A 20,218-nucleotide genomic window follows, 5' to 3' on the forward strand; every position below is an offset into this window, starting at 1 on the left:
GCAAATATACCTCACATGTTTATGAAGGTCCTGCTACATACATACCGCCATATTGGGTACTGCGAGATAAAGCAACGTGGGGATTACAAATTAGGAAGGAAGGTAAAACTTAGACATGCATGAAAGTTAATCAACATGAGATACACTATTCGAGTCCAGAACTTTTGCCATGGGTCAGCACTTAATTAACATCTGTTGATTGCAACTGGGTTTTATTACAAATGAGAGCCACAGGTTTGACTGGAAAAAGGTTCTCTGACAAGCCTATTATAACAGAAACAGTTGGGACAATGAGAATTTAAACACAGACTGGGCGTGAGATGATTCTAATGAACCATGCCTAATGTAAGAAAAGGTAAGAAAAACTTCCATATGTTTTAGAGATACACACTAAGTACGTAGGCTAAAATGAGATGTGGTTAGAAAGTAGCTTTAAAATACTTCAGGAAAAGAAGGAAAGGAGGGTGGGAGGAAGGGAGGAAAGAAAAACTGACGGCCAAAGCCCAGTACAGCAGAAATCATAATTGCTGGCTTTGGATGATGGGCATTTTCCCTAAGATGCCATTATACTCTTCCATTATACTATTTTTTAAAGCATACTATCAAATATATCCACCTTTGGCTATGTTTGAAATTTTCATAACAAAAATGAAAAGTTTCTGTGATACCGGGGCTTGACTTGGCAAATGAAGGTGGACAGGTATAGGATTTAAAACGAAGGAGGGCATTTTAGGTCTTCTCCCTCATTCTCAGTCCCCACCCATCGACCAATACACCAGCAACCATTCTTCAATTTTCTTGGCTTCACAACGCAGCAGTCAAGTCTCTCAGCAATTCCGAGTTCCTCAGTTCTCACCACAGTTAGGTAGCCGGCTAGCTCCCTTTTCCTAATTTATCTAATAACCCAAAAGCCCGTGCTCTTGGCCCTGTTCCACATACTACGTCCACCCTTCTAAATTTTGTTTCTAATTCCATCTGTCTTTTATTCCCAGTAGTTAATAGACTCCAGCTGCAAATTGCAACACATTAAGTTACAGATAGGCATTCCCAGTGATGAACTCTGTGTGAGCTCACAGCCCCTTAGAAACACATACTATCTATTCTAACACGTCCTTGACACTTGAATGTTTCAACCAAGTGGGTAGATGGGCCTGGAGGGAATGAACACTTTAAATGTAAACAGTTTTATTACCTTCTACTATTAATTCCTAGTTTTCGTTTCCACCATATCTCTATTCCAGCTTCAGGATTTCTAAATGTTTTCAATAGCTAAAAAAATCTTTTAATATAAAAGTTAGAAATACCTGCATCACAAATTCCCGACGTCGAGGCATTCCTCTTTCTGAAAGCAAAACGTAATCTGGTTCCTTTTCCTTTTTGGCCTGTTGAATTTGAGCCAGGCGGCTAATGGGGTTCATTCCTTGACCATATTCTGGTCCAGCCTAAAAAAATTCAAGAAAAATTTTCAAAACATAAGGCCTGCTTTTAAAACTTGTTATTAGATCCTTAAAGAAACCATGGTTCTCACCTCCTCCCCTGCACCCCAAAACTGTCTGAAATAAATGAAAATTTATAAAGGAAAATTAGAAAACGGATCTGAAACTAGGCTTCTATAGGATTCAGGGCTCAGAAGTATTATTGATAAGTTGGTCAACTATCCTTTTAAACTCTTTAATACAGTAGGAGTTGCTTCACAACTTCTATTCATCCAAAAACACCAAAAAGAATGTAAGAAGACAAGCCATGAACTGGGAAGAGATATTTGAAATACATGTAAGTTAAAAAAAAGATACACCCAGTATCCAAAATATATTTTTTAAAACTCCTAAAAAGTATTAAGAAAAAGACCATCTAAAATAAAAATGGGGAACTCCCTGGTGGTCCAGTGGTTAGGACTCTGCTTTCACTGCCAAGGGCCTGGGTTCTATCCCTGGTGGGGGAACTAAGATCCCGCAAGCCATGAGGTGTGGCCAAAAAAAAAAAGTGTTAAAATAAAAATGGGCAGGACTTCCCTGGTGGTCCAGTGGTAAAGGATCCACCTGCCAACGCGGGGGACGTGCACTCGATCCCTGGCCGGGGAATTAAGATCCCACATGCCATGGGTCAACTAAGCCCGCACGCCACAACTACTGAGCTTGCATGCCTCAACTAGAGAGCTCATGTGCGGCAAACTACAGAGCCCACTTGCTCTGGAGCCCATGCGCTCTGGAGCCCACACACCACAACTAGAGCAGCCCACGCCCACAACTAGAGAGAAGCCCACGTGCCACAACAAAGAGCCCACGCACTGCAATGAAAGATCCTGCATGCCTCAATGAAGATCCCACCTGCCGCGACTAAGAGCCAATGCAGCCAAACATGAATACTTTTAAAAATAAAAGAAAAATGGGCAAATGAGATGAACAGATACTTAACAGAAGAAAAGAAAACATATAAAAAGATAATCCATCTCATTAAGACTCAGAAAATGCATATTAAAACCACAGTGAGACACTATTTCATACCTATCAATTTAGCAAAAGAAGTCCAACAGCCTCAACTGGTGAAGGTGGGGAGTAACAAAAACTTACACAGTGCTGGTCATAATATAAACTGGAACACAATTTGGCAACGCCTAGTAAAGCCAATAAATAACCCACTCCTCAGTAGCCTCTTCAACTAGAAAACTGTTACCCAAATGTGCTAGCTCATTTGTATGGGAATATCCACAGCTGCATTATTTGAAATAGCAAAAAAAGAAAAACTGGAAATAACCTAAACATTCTTCTATAAAAGAAAAAATAAATTATGGCATGTTCATACAATGGAACAGCATATAACAGTGAAAATGAATTAAGTAGTGCTACATACATCAAGATGAATGAATTTAAGAAAAACATGTTAAGTGAGAAAAGCAAGCACAGAAGTATGTAGAAAGTATGAAATAATTTATATAAAGCCCATTAAAACTACAAAACACTGGTGAAATTAAATAAGATCTCAGTAAGTGGACAGACACGCATGTTAATGGATCAGCAGACGCAATATTCTTAAAATGTTGATTCTCTTCAAACTGATCTATCAATCAAATCTATCAAATCAATCAAAATCAATCTATCAACCCCAATCAAAACCCCAGCATGTGCTTTTGGGTAATAGTTAATAAGCCAATACTTAAAATTCATATGGAAATGCAAAGGACAAATAACCAAAACAACCTTGAAAAAAGAACAAAGTTGGAGGAATCAGACTACCTGATTTCAAGATTTATTATAACGCTATAGTAATCAAGATAGTATGTGTGGTACTGGCAGAAAGACAGACAAAGAGATCAATGAAACAGAACAGCATCCAGAAGTACATCCACACATATATGGTCAACAAAGGTGCAAAAGCCATTCAGTGGAGAAAGGGTGGTCTTTTCAACCAACGGTACTGGAACAATTGGATATTCACATGTAGAAAAGAACCAAAACTTCAATCCATACCTCACACAAAAGTTAACTCAAAATGGTTCATAGGCTTAAGTGTAATATCTAAAACTAAAACTTCCAGAAGAAAATATAGGGGAAATTTTTCTGGTTTGGTTAGGTAACAATTTCTTAGATACAACGCCAAAATCACATTCAATAATAATAATGATAATAAACTGAACTTTGTCAAAATTAGTAACTTCTGTTCTTTAAAAAGGACAAGGCACAGGCTTGGAGAAATATTTGCAAACCACATATCTGATTAAAAAAAAACTTGTACCCAGAATATATAAAGACCTCTCAAAATTCCGTAATAAATTTATATTTTAAATGTATTATTTGTTATTATTTAAATTATTACTTAAAACTTTTTAAGCGAGCAAAAGATCTGAACAACACTTCAGCAAGCTTCATGTGCTACTGCATATACAAAAAAATGCTCTATCATTAGTCACTAGAGGAAGCTGAACCAAAATGAGATATCAATATGCATGTATTTGAACAACTGAAATTTAACTATACTATGTGTTAGAAAGGATGTGCAGACACTAGAATTCTCACGCATGGCTGCTGAGTAAACAAAATGGTTCAATCACTTTGAAAAACTATTGGCAGTTTCTTAAAATGTCGTATACCTACTAAATGACCACACCACTCTACTCCTAAGTATTTACCCAAGAGAAAAAAAAGCATATGCCCAGAAGACTTAGACACAGATGTTCACAGCAGCTTTATTTTTAATAGCCCCAAATTAGAAGCCTCCCAAATATCCAACAAAGAGTGAATGGATAAACAAATTATGGTATATCCATTCAATGTAATACTACTTAGCAACAAAACAGAACCAACAATTAATAGCTGTAACAACATGGATGAATTTCTAAATTATTATACCGAGTGAATGAAGCCAGTCAAAAAAAGAGTGGTTGCTTGGGAATTGAAGGTGGGGGGATTCCAAAGGGGAATGAGGAAACTTTGGGGAGCAATGGATAGGTTCATTGTCTTGACTGTGGTCATGGTTTCACAAGTGTATACATATATCAAATCATATCAAATAGTATGCTTTAAATATGTACAGTTCACTGTATGTCAATTACACCCCAATAAAGCTATTTTAGAAACCAACCAAATACCATTTTCCAGAAAAACAAACATGTAGTAAAACTGTAAGATTAGGAAATATTAAACACAAAACTAATGATGGCAGGTTACCTAAGGGAGGTGGTATCAGGATGTGACAGAAGAGGGTATACAGATAGCTTCAACCTTACCGAGAAATGTTCTATATTCAAGCTGGGTGGTAGGTCTTACTCTTACTTAGTATGCTTTTTAACTTACATACACATCCTATATAAACCTTTTAGAAGGCACTCTATTTTTAACTCTATATAAGATAATGTCTATGAATAAAACTTGATAAAAGCTTTTTTTTAAGTTTATGTACAGCCTTTTTAGTGGCTTCTAAAAGGTTTAAAAACAAACCAAAGAAAAAACCTTTGCAAATCAAATATTTTTTTCTGCATGCAAACTAACTTTCTTCATGTATTATTCCTAGAAATGAAGGTTTGCATGTCATATGGTCAGCACTTTATATCCACCTGTGAAAATTTACTCTAAAACAGGTATTAGCGACAAGGGTAATCACTAAGTTACAGTTTATATATGTTACACTAAACTCACAGAAGAGCCACTATATAGTCTTAGCTTTTCCTGTAGTTGTTGAGTCTCGACCATATCTAGCTTGGTGCTGCAGGTACAGCCTCTAAGTCAGATCCTGCAAGGTCCTTTAAATTATGTTTTGGGGATTTGGGGTTTTACCCAAAGAACAATGAGAAATTACTAAAAGATTTTAAGTAGAGGCATGACATGATCTGATCAGTATTTCTAAAAGACAACACTTTTAGAAAGATCTTTTCATGTCAAAAGTACCTGTAGGAAGAAGGCCAATTAAAAACCTACTGTAGTAGTTCTGGCAAGACATGACTGTGAGTTGGATCAAAAGGGTGGCAGGGAATGGAAAGAAATGGACCAACTTAGGAAATATTTAAGTGATGGAATCAATAGGGTTTGATGATTGACTCTATACAAGGAGGTGGAGAGATGTTAAAAATGACTCCCAGGGCTTCCCTGGTGGCGCAGTGGTTGAGAGTCCGCCTGCTGATGCAGGGGACACGGGTTCGTGCCCCGGTCCGGGAAGATCCCACATGCCGCAGAGCGGCTGGGCCCGTGAGCCATGGCCGCTGAGCCTGCGCGTCCGGAGCCTGTGCTCCGCAACGGGAGGGGCCACAACAGTGAGAGGCCCGCGTACCGCCAAAAAAAAAAAAAAAAAAAATGACTCCCAGGATTCTGTTTCAGCAGCTGGATGGGGATGCCCGTCACTATGATAAGGAATATGCAGGAAGAGGAAGAGGTTCAGGAGGGAACGCGATGAGTTTTGGACAGAGTTTCAGGGGCCTGTGAACTATTAAGTGAGAGGCCCAATAGGCAGTGTCGAGCACAGAAGAATATTTGGGAATCATCTATATAAGGACTGAATTGAAGCCCTAGAAGTATGAAGAGCAGCCTAGGAGAGAGTAAGAGAGGGAAAAGACTGAGAACTTCAATACTGCAATAGTTGGGTAGAGGGGGAGAAGAAAGAAAAGGAAAATTTTAGCTTTTGATAAAATATTGGTTTCTACTTACATACCAAGAAAATGAAAAAAATATATATTGTAATAGAAGTATAGAAGGACTGATGAGAAAAGACAAATACAGATAATAACCCGTAAGTCTAAGATTGAAATGCCAATGAAAAGGTAGAGGGAAGCTCTTGGGTCTCGCACTAGAAGATGTCCATGAAGATGGTCACATAAACATGTACTTCCAACGGTATGTTGCCTTTATTCCTGTTTAATTTGCCTATTTTATAAGAATGTCTGTAGGTTCCAAAGATGTTGTTGATACAGATTCCAATGACAAAGAACCAGATGCATAAATCCAATCAGAGAATAACGGAGTTCTGAGAACATTAAGAATGGCTGGTTTCTTCCCTTGACTGAAATTAACTACTAGCACCCTTGAAAATGAAGTTATTCCTTGGATAGCAAGTCTTAGATTATCATTCTACAAACCAGTAAGGACAGTCTTATTCAGAAAACTTTATCTCCAATATCAGAAAACCTTCTTTGAGGCCTCACCTTATAGAAGAGAAGCTACATTAAAGAACAGAATCTAAACCCAAAGACACCATCAGGGCAGTATTACATTTTAACAAGGTGACTCTGTAGAGTAAATTAAAATCCAAAAGGAGTTCACAACCAACCAGTTTCAAATGGGCACTGGCATCAGATGTGACTGGAACTGAAACCTGACTCTGCTCTGTGATCTTAGGGAAGTTTCTTAAACACCAAGAACCTCATCTGTAAAATGGGGATAATACCTACAGCACAGAGGATCAAATGAGACAATGTGATAATTTCATTATTCTAAATAAAATCAAGGTAAATCATCGACAGCTATTTTCTCTACTTCTATTGCATAGTAAGGAATGGTAGACCCTAGATGTAGAAGACATTTAGGGAAGTGACTAAAATGCTGAAAACCAAGACACCATCCAAGCAGATCCACTTACTGGCCCAGTAAGTGGAAGGTCTGATCATACTCAAAATTCTCTAGATTCCAACTCACTGTATGCATGCTGCTTTCTCAAAATAACCTTACATTTCAGAGAATATCTACAGACTTTAACATAAGACAGATATGGTACAAGAAACTCCAAGTGTGATGTATGTGAGGAAAATTGCAGGGGGCGAACCAAATCTGGGACTGGGGGAGGATCAGAGAAGGCATCCCTGAAGAAGTCAAGTTTAAGCTGAGATCTAAATGGTGGATAGGAAGAAAGTTCTAGAGTAACATGCTTATATACTGGAGGTAGTAGCAAATTATTTTTAAAATTCAAAACGTTTCTCCCCCCCGTTTGTGGAATAACATTTAAACAATACTCTTGCTTTTAATGGCTACGGTTAAAAGTAACAAGAGTTATATTTATATTCTACTATAAAAAGTGATAGATCTTTTCTAGACTAAAGGCTTATTATTCTTAATTTATTAAGATCAGATTTAGTTTAATAGATTAGGTGGAGGTTAATGTGACCAGTTTTGCACTGCCATTCTGATGCAGAGCACTGTTCTTCCATCATGGAGAAGCTATAGATTTTATATGTATAAAGATTTAGGAAAACAGACCACGGATACATTCATGCACATATAAAATGTGAATAGAATTAGATACAAAATAACAATAGCTAATATTTATTGAGTACTTATTATTTGTATTGTTAATAAATATTTAATAATAATGACTAATACATTCTATGTATTATTTCAAGTAACACATAACAATCCTGTGAAGCAAGTTCAATTATTATTCCTACTTTATAAATAGAGAAGTGAAAAGTTAGGTAACTTGCTCAGGTCACAAGGATTCACACTCCAAGGTCATTTTCTGACTCTGATGGTCATTTTCTTAACAACCATATCCTACTCCCTGACCATGTGGTTAGAGCATATAAATGAAAGCCAGTCCTCAAAACCACTGTGACTCATGAGGAGTGGATCTATTTGGCGTTTATTTTTAGTCTACCTTGCAGCACAATGTAGAATGCTATTTCAGGAATTGCATAATCTACAGCCTCTCAGTGAAGTAATGACAGTATTCAGTAAAAAGAACAAGTATTTATGTAGTTATTTATACAGGTATTTGTGTATTTATGTAAATATGTCTGTATGTATTTTTAAATAAAGCAAAGGTACAAAAATCTAAAACCTACAGAAATATTTCAATTGGACCACTGCAGGATCTAAACAAAAGAAATCCATCAAAGATAAAATGTACTTCACTTCCGTCACCCTTGATGCTCTGAAGAAGTCTGCTAAATACACGAGGCTGAGCTAGCCGCTCATGCGCTGGCAGTGTAAGGCTTTCTCTGGGAGCAGAGCTCTCGCTCCATTCACGTCACACATGCTGGGTGTCTGCAGGCACCGTTCTGTGCTAAGTGCTAATTCATCTCACTCCTCTGACCTCTGCTTTTTTTTTTGGTTAACGTAAATAAAATCTGATTCAGTAAAAGAAAGAGTTACAACATCTTGAAAAGCCGTGTGCTCTCTTTGACACGGTATTCATGCCTGAAAGAACAGAAACCAAATCGCCCCGCTGACCTCCTAGGGCTGCTACGGGGATTAAATGAGATAAAGCATGTGAAGTGCTGGGACCATGTCTGGCGCACTGAGTGCTTTCTATTTACTGGCTGCTTCTGCTGTCATCAGTGTGAGGATTACTCATATGATTATGACTCTGCATCCAACCCCCGTGTCCTGAAATCCTAAGCAGTCACCATACAGCAGTGTGGTCTGCAGAAAGAACACTGGGTTACAGATCAGTAGTTCAGGCTGCTGCACATGATAGGTGAATACAAGTGAGCAAATTCTTTGAATATGTCCCATAAAACCTTATTTGTAAAATGAGGGGTAACACCTGCCTTACAGAATCATGATGAGAATTTTACCAAAGGTAATCATGAATGGGAAAGTATTTTTTAAACCATGAAAAACGATAACTATTTAAGGTATTATTATTTCATGAACAAACACAGGTATACAAGTGTCTAAAAGCAAAACAGAATTGTTATTCATTTATAGACACATGTCCAACCCTGATTTGGGGACTGTTTATAACCCACAGGTTTAAGTGCCTGGCCTATGAAAAAACTTTTAGCTACAGATACTATAACATTTACATAGTAAAACTAACGTTCACAAGCATATACTTACCTTTACTATTGTTTTAGGGCGTTTTTTAAAAAACAGTTTTGGCTTTTCAACCACAGGAAGAGGTGGAAGTTTCTTAAGCTCCTGCAGGACAGTGGTTGCAGCACGTTTCTTGGATAGTTTTTTGCTATTTCCCTCTCCTTCTGCAGAGAACTCTCCCACTGACACCCGAGTAACAAAGCTTTTCATATGTGGTGGTCCACTTTCTTTAATAACCTATTGAATGTAAGTAAAATATTCAGTACAGGCACTTAAGATGTGTTCTTATGGCATGAATCTTTCTTAATGTTCATATCATAATCAGGATTGAAATTATTAAGAATTATGCCAAAATCATAGATTCCTTCAATAAGGCTATTACGAAGTCATTATACAGGGGCTATTCATTGATGATACTTACGATGCCTAAAGGAACTGAATTTGAAAAAACAGAAATCTAAATAAACACATTCAATTCATGGTCAAAATTGTGTTTTACTAGCTTAAAACAGGCAATTCTAATTATGGTTACCCTGTTTCTTATGGAACAGAAAATTAAGAACATAAAACATACCATATTACATTAGGTACACAGGCCATCCAGAATGATAATTTGCATATAACTGTGTACATATCTTTCTCCTCTGTAAGAGTAAGTTACTGGAGTGCCAGGAGTTTTATAACCCATAAAGCATCCTGCATGTGGAAGCTTCTCAAAAACAGGTTATGTATGAAAAATAATCTAATTTTGATGGAGACCTCAACAAAGGCTGATTACAAAAAGGAATGTTTATGCTCTGTGACATGACCTTAAATAGGTAAGTAGGTATGCCATAGAAATACCTAACTTTCTAGAGTAACGGATTATGAATCTGTCTGCTACAAATGTTCCTAAATCCTGAATTAATGTGCTCTTTTTAAACTATACCAGTTTTTGGAGGAAAAATGCCTTCCAAAACCTGAGTGCTTTATAGTCTCCTTCAAAAGGCTGACCTAAAAAAAACAAAAATACCCTATTTAAATAGTTTACCATTGAACATTATATTAAAAATCTGTCTTCTAATATTGGACACCAATTAGGAAAACATACAATATCTCAATAATGCAATATTATTGGGGATAAGGAATTTATGATAAGCATACTTTCCAAGTAATTTAAGTTTACAAGTTGAAACACCAAAACTGTTTAACCACTTTGATGGACATCTTCCTCAATTAAAATATATACATATATACTTTACTGACTAAATATTTAACCTTTTATTGTTCACATTAGATCATCATTATGAACATCAGATATTCTATACTATACTATATTGATGTCTCTAAGGACATCTAAGACTTTTAAAACTGTTCCTCTTCACTGTAGCCTTTAAAAGGCCCCATCTTCCAATGACTTTTGAGTTATATGCAATTACTTTTGATAGGTTTTCCATATTTTCCCTATCATTTCTTGCTGGGACCAACAAGCCCTCAAGTACATTATCTTCCTGCTTTCCTCATTTTGCTGCCTTTAATCTCTATGGACTGAGAAATCAGATAACCCAACTTGTTAGGACTGTGTCTAAGAAAGCAAACAGGTTCCCAGTCGAGGTAAGTAGATCCTGCCAGTGAGAGTAAAATGTGGGAGCTTTCTAGTTGGTAAACATCACATAATTTGAAGGAAGATAGATACTCATCAACTGTTTCAGTTTATTTCCTGGGTTTGGCCTATTTTCTAGATATTTGAGTTGCAAAATTAGTGACCTCTTAATAAAGGAGGTATTATAACAATTTAACATTTTTTCTCTTTTAAATGTCACACGATTTTGAAAATATTTGGTGACATTTATCTAGCTGTAAACTAGAGAGCTGCTTAATTACTTCTTGGTGACTTATTAGTAAAGGTTAAATTTAAACATATTTTGGCCTCCATAAATTTAGACGAAATTAGATATTAATATATACATGTCACTAAATATTAACTATACTGAATATTTTCAATGTGATCTTATCAAAAACACCAAGTCTTATAGGTTACTACAAATTATCTTAAACTCAGCAAATAAATTTTATGATGAAACGTGAAATATCATGTACACAAATGGCTTAATACAGAAAAGGCAAAGAGAATCAGCAGGAATCCATAAGTTCTATTTTCTCAGGGCTTGTATCATTTCATGATAGAGAGTTCAAACGTCAGGAAGCACATTAATTCTTTCAGGATACTGAAATTTTATTTGTCAATCTTATTTGTTTGTTTATTTAAAATAATAAGGAGCAAGGAGGGAAAAATGGGAGATCTCTGCTGAACACATACCTCAAAACTGACGGGCATATTTCGCTTCAGAGCAATTTCAAACACTAAGCTGATCTCAGACTTATTTGCATCTTTGTCATCATCCATTTCTTTTCCTGATTCACCATTCTAAATCACAAAAAATAGGATGACATTGAATCTTCACTTTGTAACAAACTTTACATGTATTTAACAATCAAGAGAACCTATCTAAAATACAACAGGAAACAGGAAACCAGAAACTGGATCTTGTGGATTTCTATGTAACCACCATAGTCGAGGGCTTTGCTGTGAGGCTTCTTGTGATTTGGTTTTAGTTTTTTTCCTCAAAGTAGAAGGATAAATGCTGAGTGTGGAAATCTCTTACTCAACCATTCACTAATTTGAGTTTATCCTATCTCCTCAGACCCAGTTCTCTTTAGACACCTCCATTACACACACACACACACACACACACACACACACACACACACACACACATACAACCTCCACTGGTATATGATATTTAATCTTCTATGGAGACTAAGTTGCAGAAGGAGTGCAGGATGCAAACCAGGATTTCGGAGCTCTGTGTCAATTTACTTATTCACCTATTTAACACTTACTTCTGGAGGGCCTCACATATACTGAACACAGTATAAGCATTAAAGAGATCAAGAGACAGTATTCCTGCTGTCAAGAAGCTTATGACTTAGTGGGAAAACAGATAAGCAAATGGATAAGGGTTATAATGAAAGTGTACAAGGACAAAAATTCTAAGTCTGCCAGTAACTAAGATAAATCTCAAAGGGGGAAGAACAACAGGCTTGAGGAAAGGGAAACTGTACAGGTTGAACCGCACAGTTTCAAATAACTAAGTGCAGAACTCGCTGAGAAGGTGACTTACTAGACACGCCTGGGCTGGAGATACTATTTTGAAGTCAACAGAGAAAGTAGCTGAAGCCATGGGAACGAGTGAAATTACTGAAGATCAGCCTCAATAACCTCTCTGGTAAAATAAAGTAGGACTAAAAAGTTCATAAAGATCTCCTCCACTTTAAACTCCTTGATTCTAGATTAATTAATACAATGTAATCCATGCTCAATAAACCGTAGCATTCGATGCAAGGTAAATGAATATTATTTCTCATCCTTGCTCACATTCCCAAATCCTCCCTTGCCTGGAAACTCCACAGGGTGAACCAAAGTGCTCAAAGGTAAGGTCATCCCAGCAGGAACACAAGAGTCTAATATAGCACACAGGTTAGCTGAGGAGCAAATCATAGCAGATCGCTACTCTGGTGGTCCTTCCTATCAGCAGAGATTTCCCTTATTTGTAAAAAAGCATTTGTTTGTCTTCTCAGTAGTCTCCCTAGGCAACTATAAGAAACAGGCTGCCACATGCAGCAGTGACCCACCTGAGCTGACTTTTCCGGAATAGGTTCATTCTGCAGTGCTTGAAGGGCTTTCATTGCAGCATTGTGTCTAGCAGCTTGTCGAGTCTTTCCTTCCCCAAAAAATTCATTATTTCCTACAGTCAGCTGAACATAAAAGATCTTGGGCATTGGGCAATGATACCTAAAGTAAGAAAATAAAAATATTACTGTTAGCTCAATAAAATCACTCTGTAGGGACTTCCCTGGTGGCTCAGTGGTTAAGAATCCACCTGCCAATGCAGGGGACATGGGTTCAATTCCTGGTCTGGGAAGATCACACATGCTGTGGAGCAACTAAGCCCGTGCGCCACAACCACTGAGCCCGCGCCCTAGGGCCCGCGAGCCACAACTACTGCTGCACGCCTAGAGCCCGTGCTCGGCAAGAAGAGAAGCCACCGCGATGAGAAGCCCGCGCACTACAACAAAGAGTAGCCCCTGCTCAACGCAACTAGAGAAAGCCCATGCACAGCAACAGAGCCCCAACGCAGCCAAAAAAAAAAAAAAAAAATCACTCTATAATCATTAGTAAGATTTATTTTCTTTAAAATGACACCAACCATAGAATGCACTATACCCTCTTATTAACCCCAATAAAATTTTTTTTGTTCGTTTATTTACTTATTTGGTTGCTCAGCATCTTAGTTGCGGCAGGTGGGCTCCTCAGTTGTGGCTGGCAGGCTCCTTAGCTGCGGCACGCATGTGGGATCTAGTTCCCTGACCAGGGATCGAACCCGGGCCCCCTGCACTGGGAGCTCAGAGTCTTAACCACTGCGCCACCAGGGAAGTCCCCCCAATAAAGATTTAACCTCTCGAATGTATTTAGAAAAGATAAAATGTGAGTCAATACATCTATCGATAATAAAGTATATATGCTGATCTCCATGAAAAACATATTTTAGAAAACATTAAACATAAATATTGTAAAAATTATTTAATTTTATCACAGAAGACTTCCTGGCAAGAAGTTTTCAGTCACATTTTGACAGAAGTGAGCCAAATGGTCTGGTGCTGAAGGACTGGGACCTGCCACAGAGGTGAGCGACAAGCAAGACCATTTAGGTGACAACACGCAGATTACTGTGCTTTTAGCAGAAGGTAATTATGATTAGACATGGGAAGAACAGTAGTAGGATGGAGCTCCTACTGCAAAGTAATAAGTACTTTGCAAAGTAATAAGGAGATCAGAGTCAACATAAGAAAGAGTGGAGAGTTTAAGCCAATTCTTAAGCAGAAAGAATCACAATAAGTTGTATTTAAGGTGAAAATTTTTAGCAGGTTTGTGTTTAATGTGACTGAGGTAAGGATGCGTGACTAGAAAGCTGCAATGATGCAGACATGATGGGATAAAGAGGGCTGTAAGAAGAAAGAACAAACTTAGGAGAAATTAAGAGGATATGCAATAAAATCCATTAATTTAACAATTATTTATGGAGCACCTTCTTATGATGGGGGAGTATCACAGTGAACAAAAACACACATTAGAGTGGAGAAGACAGACAATAAATAAGATAAATATGTAGAATATCTAGTATGTTAGAACTACACGTTGAATAGAAAAAGAAGGAAAGGTTCAGAAATGTCAGGTGGGGTGGGACGGGGAGGGGGTTAGACAGTGGCCAGTGAGTGTCTCATTGAGAAGATGACAATTGTGTAAAGGCCAGATATAAATGAGGAAGGAAACCACACAGATACGTGTTCAAGTAATTCAGAGGATTCCCACCTGGTTAGCATCAAGGGAGTAAAGGAAGGAAAGCTAAGAGATGGGAAGAGGTGGCCAGATTCCACAGGGCCTTCCTTAGAAATTACTGTAAGGATCTGACTTTTACCCCGAATGAAATGGCCAGATTTTTTTTTTTTTTTTTTTTTTGCGGTGCGCTGGCCTCTCACTGCTGTAGCCCCTCCCGTCGCGGAGCACAGGCTCCGGACGCGCAGGCTCAGCGGCCATGGCTCACGGGCCCAGCCGCTCCGCGGCATGTGGGATCTTCCCGGACCGGGGCACGAACCCGTGTACCCTGCATCGGCAGGCGGACTCTCAACCACTGCGCCACCAGGGAAGCCCCAAATGGCCAGATTTTAAAGAGAGAAGCAACATAATCTGACTTCCATTGATTGGAAGGATCATCTGACTATTATGTTGAAAACAGACTGTAGGGGAATGATGACAGGAGCAAGGAGATCTGTTAAGAGGCTACTGCAATAATACAGAAACCTGAACTAGGGTAGCAGCTTCGGAAGTAATGAGAAGTACTTGGATTCTGGATGAATTTCAAAAGTGGAGAAGATGGGTTTACCCAAGGACTAGCCATGGAATATGAGAGAGGCGTCGAGGAAGACCCCAGGGTTTCTGACATGAGCAACTAGACAGTGGAGCGCCCGTGCGTTGAGTCGGTGAAGACTGCGAAAGGAATGGGTTTGTTGGGATCAACAGCTCTGGGGTGGAGATGTTAAATTATTCAGTCTGTTAGACATCCAAATGAAGATGTCAAAGAAGACAGGCAGATTCATAAGTCTGGACTCCAGGAAAGAGGTCCAAGGCGGAGACAGAATTTGGGTATCATCAATATGTCGGTGAAATTTAAAGCCACAAGACGGTGAGAACTCTGTGGGAGGGCGTGACTGACAGGAGGAAAACCAAGCAAGCAGAGTGCCCTTCCTGAAAGCCAAATGGGAGAAGTATATCTAGCAGGAGGGAGGAGTCAGTCGTGTCAGATGCTGCTTACACGTGCAGTGAAATGCTGACTGAGAACTGTGACCACTGGACTGGGCAAGTTAGCAAAACTAACAGATTCGATTTTGATGGAATGTTGGGTGTATAACTGCAACACTAAAAAATTAAGTTAAAAATCACTCCTGTGCTGCAAAGCGTCTCTTTTCAAGCAAAGAGAAGCCAGTCGAGGTCTTACTAAAGTTGTAGATGATTATTAGACATCCAAGTGGCAGAGCTCTATATTCAACCTGAGATAAACTGCATAGAGCCCACTCTGTAAGAATTCACAGGCAGATGGGACTAATCAGTGAAGGTTTACTGAAGGTGAAGGACTAGAAATGTACATCAGTACTGAAGATGCAGATTTGGGAGGTAATAATTGAAACCATGTTGAGTGGATAAGCACCTGGAAAGGGTAAGTGTAAAAGAACCAAAAAAGACAGCCTAAGGCTGGGATCTGACTAATGCCCACGATCAAAAGGCAGGGGAAATAATAGACAGCAGCGAAGGAGATGAAAGAGGGTCAGAGTTAGAAAAGAAATTATAACACAATGTCAGGGGAAGGGATAATCAACAATGTCAAATGTTGTGGAGAAATCCAGAGTGAGTATGAAAAGAAAGAAAAAAGAAAAAGTCACTGTTTTAAATTTTTAAAGTCAATTTTCTTGGCCCACAGTTTTCTATTAAGATAAAATACTTTAAACGTGTTTTTACTGTATGTCATATGTTCTCATTTTTAATTGGCAAATATAAAAAAGTTAAAGGAAGAAAAAAATCACTTATAGTAAAAGATATTTTTAACGTGCAGAGACTAAAAAGCATTACAACCACAATCTTTTTTGCTCTTTGACTGCAGTAACTAGTGATGCACTGAAGTACACAATTTCCTATTACCTATTTTATTTTAGATCCCTTTAATGCAGAATTTTGACAGACTAATATCATCAATGCAGGTTATTTTCATTTTGTTTCCCACAAAATTCAGTTTTCCCACCTCCACAGAACTTTATGCCTATTTTTAACTGGTTTCACTCTAAAACTTCAAAACAGACAACCTGAAATCAGAAATTTACTTCTGGACTGAGATCCCACATGGCAAGCTTTCCCCACAGAGCAAATGTTTACAATTAATTATACACTTCTGAAAATAGAGGTCCACAACTGGAATGCTAACAGACCTTTAACTATGGTGGAGGGAGTGGGCGCCACTATAATCACTGAGGCCTGCTGACAATTACAAAACTCATTTCGGTTTACCACAGAGACAAACAAAATTTCTGTTCATTATAACTTTACTGGAATATGATGTCATAACACATAACCATACTGAAACAATCTGCTGATTTTCAGACCAAAATATTAATTGCACACTAAAGAGCCCTTGGGGCCTCTTCCTTTTGGGGCATCAAATATGGCTCTATGTACGTGCATGTGCCTGATGTGGATACGTATGTACATATCTATTATACTGTATAAATATCAGAGGGAAAATTAGGTATGTTGCATTTTTAACATAAAAAGTAAAATATTCTAGCACTAACAGCAGGAAATACCAAGACCCGACGCCTGACTTGTTTCATTCCAGTTTCATTCCATCCTCTTACTTAACAATGATTCTTAATAATCTACCCCACGTGGTTTGAATACCTTATATATCACATCTCCTCATATCATCATGACAATTAAGATTAACCAGAGCACTCTCATTAATGGCTCCCAGATTGAATTACAGGAGAGAAGATGAAGAATTCTTTTCGTGTTAGGTCCTGGTCTCTAAGTATTCATTTCCCTTGGTAAAGAAGCTCAAAGTTTACTAACTTGAAAGGTTGATAGGCTCTATTTAATGGAGTTCCTTTTTCTATTTTTATTTATTTATATTTTTATTTATTTCTGGTAAAGTGCTTCTAATAAGTGATGCACTTATTTCCACAAATTAGCACATACATACTTACCTAATCTTACACTGCTGTTCTTGAATGATTTTCCTCAATTAGAATTTTATGATCAGTGCTTAGATCCCTATCTTTTACTGTTAAAAGATGAGCCATGAGGCTTCCCTGGTGGTGCAGTGGTTGAGAGTCCGCCTGCCGATGCAGGGGACACGGGTTCATACCCCGGTCCGGGAAGATCCCACATGCCGCGGAGCGGCTGGGCCCATGAGCCATGGCCGCTGAGCCTGCGCGTCCGGAGCCTGTGCTCCGCAACAGGAGAGGCCACAGCAGTGAGAGGCCCGTGTACCACAAAAAAAAAAAAAAAAAAAGATGAGCCATGAAAACTCACCCATCCAGGCTATTAAAGTTTCAAGGTCAAATGGCTTCTACCCTCAGCCTCCGAAGTGTATTTTATAAAGTGTGATACCGATTTCGTAGGAATCATCTCTAGGGCCTGTTACAAATGCAGATTCCTGTGTTCTAACCCTGACCTGCTGAATCAGCCTCTGAGGATGGAACAAGAGTCTTCAGTTGCACAGGTTTTATTGGTGGGTTTGCACACTAAAGGCTGAGACACCTGCTCCTCAGGTCAGCACAGCCTACAATGTGGCTGATGCGACTTGATGACTGTTTCACACCCCATGCAAGCAAAGGACTGCTCACATTCCTTATAGCACCACGGTTAGGTTTCTTACATCTCTTTCTCATTTAATCCTCACGGCAGCCTGGTGAGACACATGCCCCCATGGTCACCCTGAGAGGTAGCAAATCTCCCCAACAAAGTTGCTGGGCGTCAAACTCAAGTCTGCCTAACTTCAGAGCTTAGGAAACTCTTAAGTAGTTTCCCGAAAATCTGCTTTATCTTCTTCTATTTTTCTTCATATACGTTTATTAAACTAGATATGTCCTTGGCGGGCCAGAGAAGCTAATGCAAGCGTTCTTTCTAACCTAATAAGGTCCACGAACAGACTTCAGAGGTGCCTTACCGAGTAGGTGCTGAACAAACAGACCTCCACAGTGAAACTCTGTTTTTAGGGTACGTCAAGCCAAGCAGGGACACAAACAGGCAGGAGCGAAAGGTCAGAAAAATGGGCTCATGTGCCACACTGCCTGACAGTGTAAGTTTTACAAAGGCTGTTTGTTAAGACCGCTTTTCCCCCCCATTCCTCTTTGCCCTCTGTCCACCGGAACTTTTATAAAAAACAAACAAAATTTCAAATAAAAGAAAATAAAAGTTTCCCTTCCTTTAGATCTCAAAAAAGTCTTTAGATTTGGCCTGTCTTCAAGACTTCACAAGTCACTACAAGAATAAAGAAAGAATGATATTTGGCTCCTTTGAATTAATACTTGGCATTCCTTATACAGTTTTGTTTTGGTTTTTGAGCAAAGGGAAGATTTTACATTCTTCCATAGTATTCCTACAAGAATATGTGTATTCTTATTCTTATATTTGACTTGTCAGTTATAACAACTTTCCATACCATAGATCCTTGCCATTCTCCCTAAATCTACCTCATTAATGCCCTCTTTGTGGACTCATTTTGTGTTTATCTTTCTAAACAACTAAAATCCTCCCTACCATTCTGTGACTGCCTTCTCCATCATCTCCACCTTCCTAAGTATCATTTTTACAAGGTGAGAAAGACATATTCCAAATAACATTAGAACTTTTAAAAATTGAAAAATAATTGCCTCATTTCATTTGATAGCATTATCATAAATCTCAGCCCAGCTTAAGCGTTCATGTCTCCTCTACAGGTTTATGTCTTAAATATATGAACGTGTTATCTTCTGATCTAATAAGGAGAGGCTGTGGATTTCTGTGTTTACTTCTAACATTGACTGAAAACAGAAATGTCACTTAATCTTTCTATCTCAGTTTACTTATCTGTAAAATATTTGCAGAATTTATGTTTAAAGAACTATAAAAGCCAAAACTTAGAAATCAAATGCCCTGCTGATTATTTTGACTCTTTGTACATGTTTTGGCAGAGCTAAGCATTCTTTTTCTTGCTATTGAAAAATAATAGGTTTTATCATAAAGCTATAAAATAGTCCTTGGCACATTTTCAAGCTTGTATGTATATAAAACGTCTAGATAGGAGAGAGTTCTTTCTCTATTCACATCTATAAATTTTGAAGCTATATCTTTTATGGGATCTGAATGTTTAGTCTTGAGAAATTTCAAAAATTAGGATCTATCAGAAAAGATTCACAGGACGGCTGAAAATAAGCTTTAAAAGAGATGTAAGGATATTCTGTTCTATTTGTAGAATTATAATTATGTTTAAGATGCATAAGGGAAAATATAGAAAGATATGCACTAAAGGCTGGGATAGGGTGTTTTGAAGTGATGGAATTATAAATGATATATTCTTTCATAATTTCAAAATTTTAAAAATAATATGGTTATACTGGTATATAAACAAAAGAAAATATTTTATTGAAGTCAGTCTAGTCCCTGTCCAAACAAAAGTAAACCTGCGCTCAAAATGTAAATTTGATGAATTAGTGGAATGACTTGTGGAATACAGACTACGAGCCACAAGAGTCAATGGTTTGTACTGTGTCACTGACGCCAGTATCACAACAGGACTATGGAAATCAGAGCATGCTATCAACGAGCACCACTTTATAAACACACAATTACC

General features: G+C 38.1%; 1 protein-coding gene across 13 annotated transcripts in view; it reads right to left on the reverse strand.

Moving 5' to 3' along the window:
• Positions 1-20,218, reverse strand: part of STAU2 (staufen double-stranded RNA binding protein 2) — a 302,828-nt gene that overhangs the window by 180,424 nt on the left and 102,186 nt on the right. For 12 of the 13 annotated variants that reach the window (XM_060286973.2, XM_060286971.2, XM_030859558.2 and 9 more), the window contains 4 exons: positions 12,912-13,071; positions 11,536-11,643; positions 9,261-9,473; positions 1,305-1,442 (listed from right to left, as the gene is read on the reverse strand). In XM_060286973.2, coding sequence (XP_060142956.1) covers positions 1,305-1,442; positions 9,261-9,473; positions 11,536-11,643; positions 12,912-13,071 — 619 coding nt within the window. The remainder of the gene's footprint in view (positions 1-1,304; positions 1,443-9,260; positions 9,474-11,535; positions 11,644-12,911; positions 13,072-20,218) is intronic. The other variant, XM_060286974.1, reaches the window with a different exon arrangement.

This window comes from Globicephala melas, chromosome 17, assembly GCF_963455315.2.
Source record: "Globicephala melas chromosome 17, mGloMel1.2, whole genome shotgun sequence".
Lineage (NCBI taxonomy): Eukaryota > Metazoa > Chordata > Mammalia > Artiodactyla > Delphinidae > Globicephala > Globicephala melas.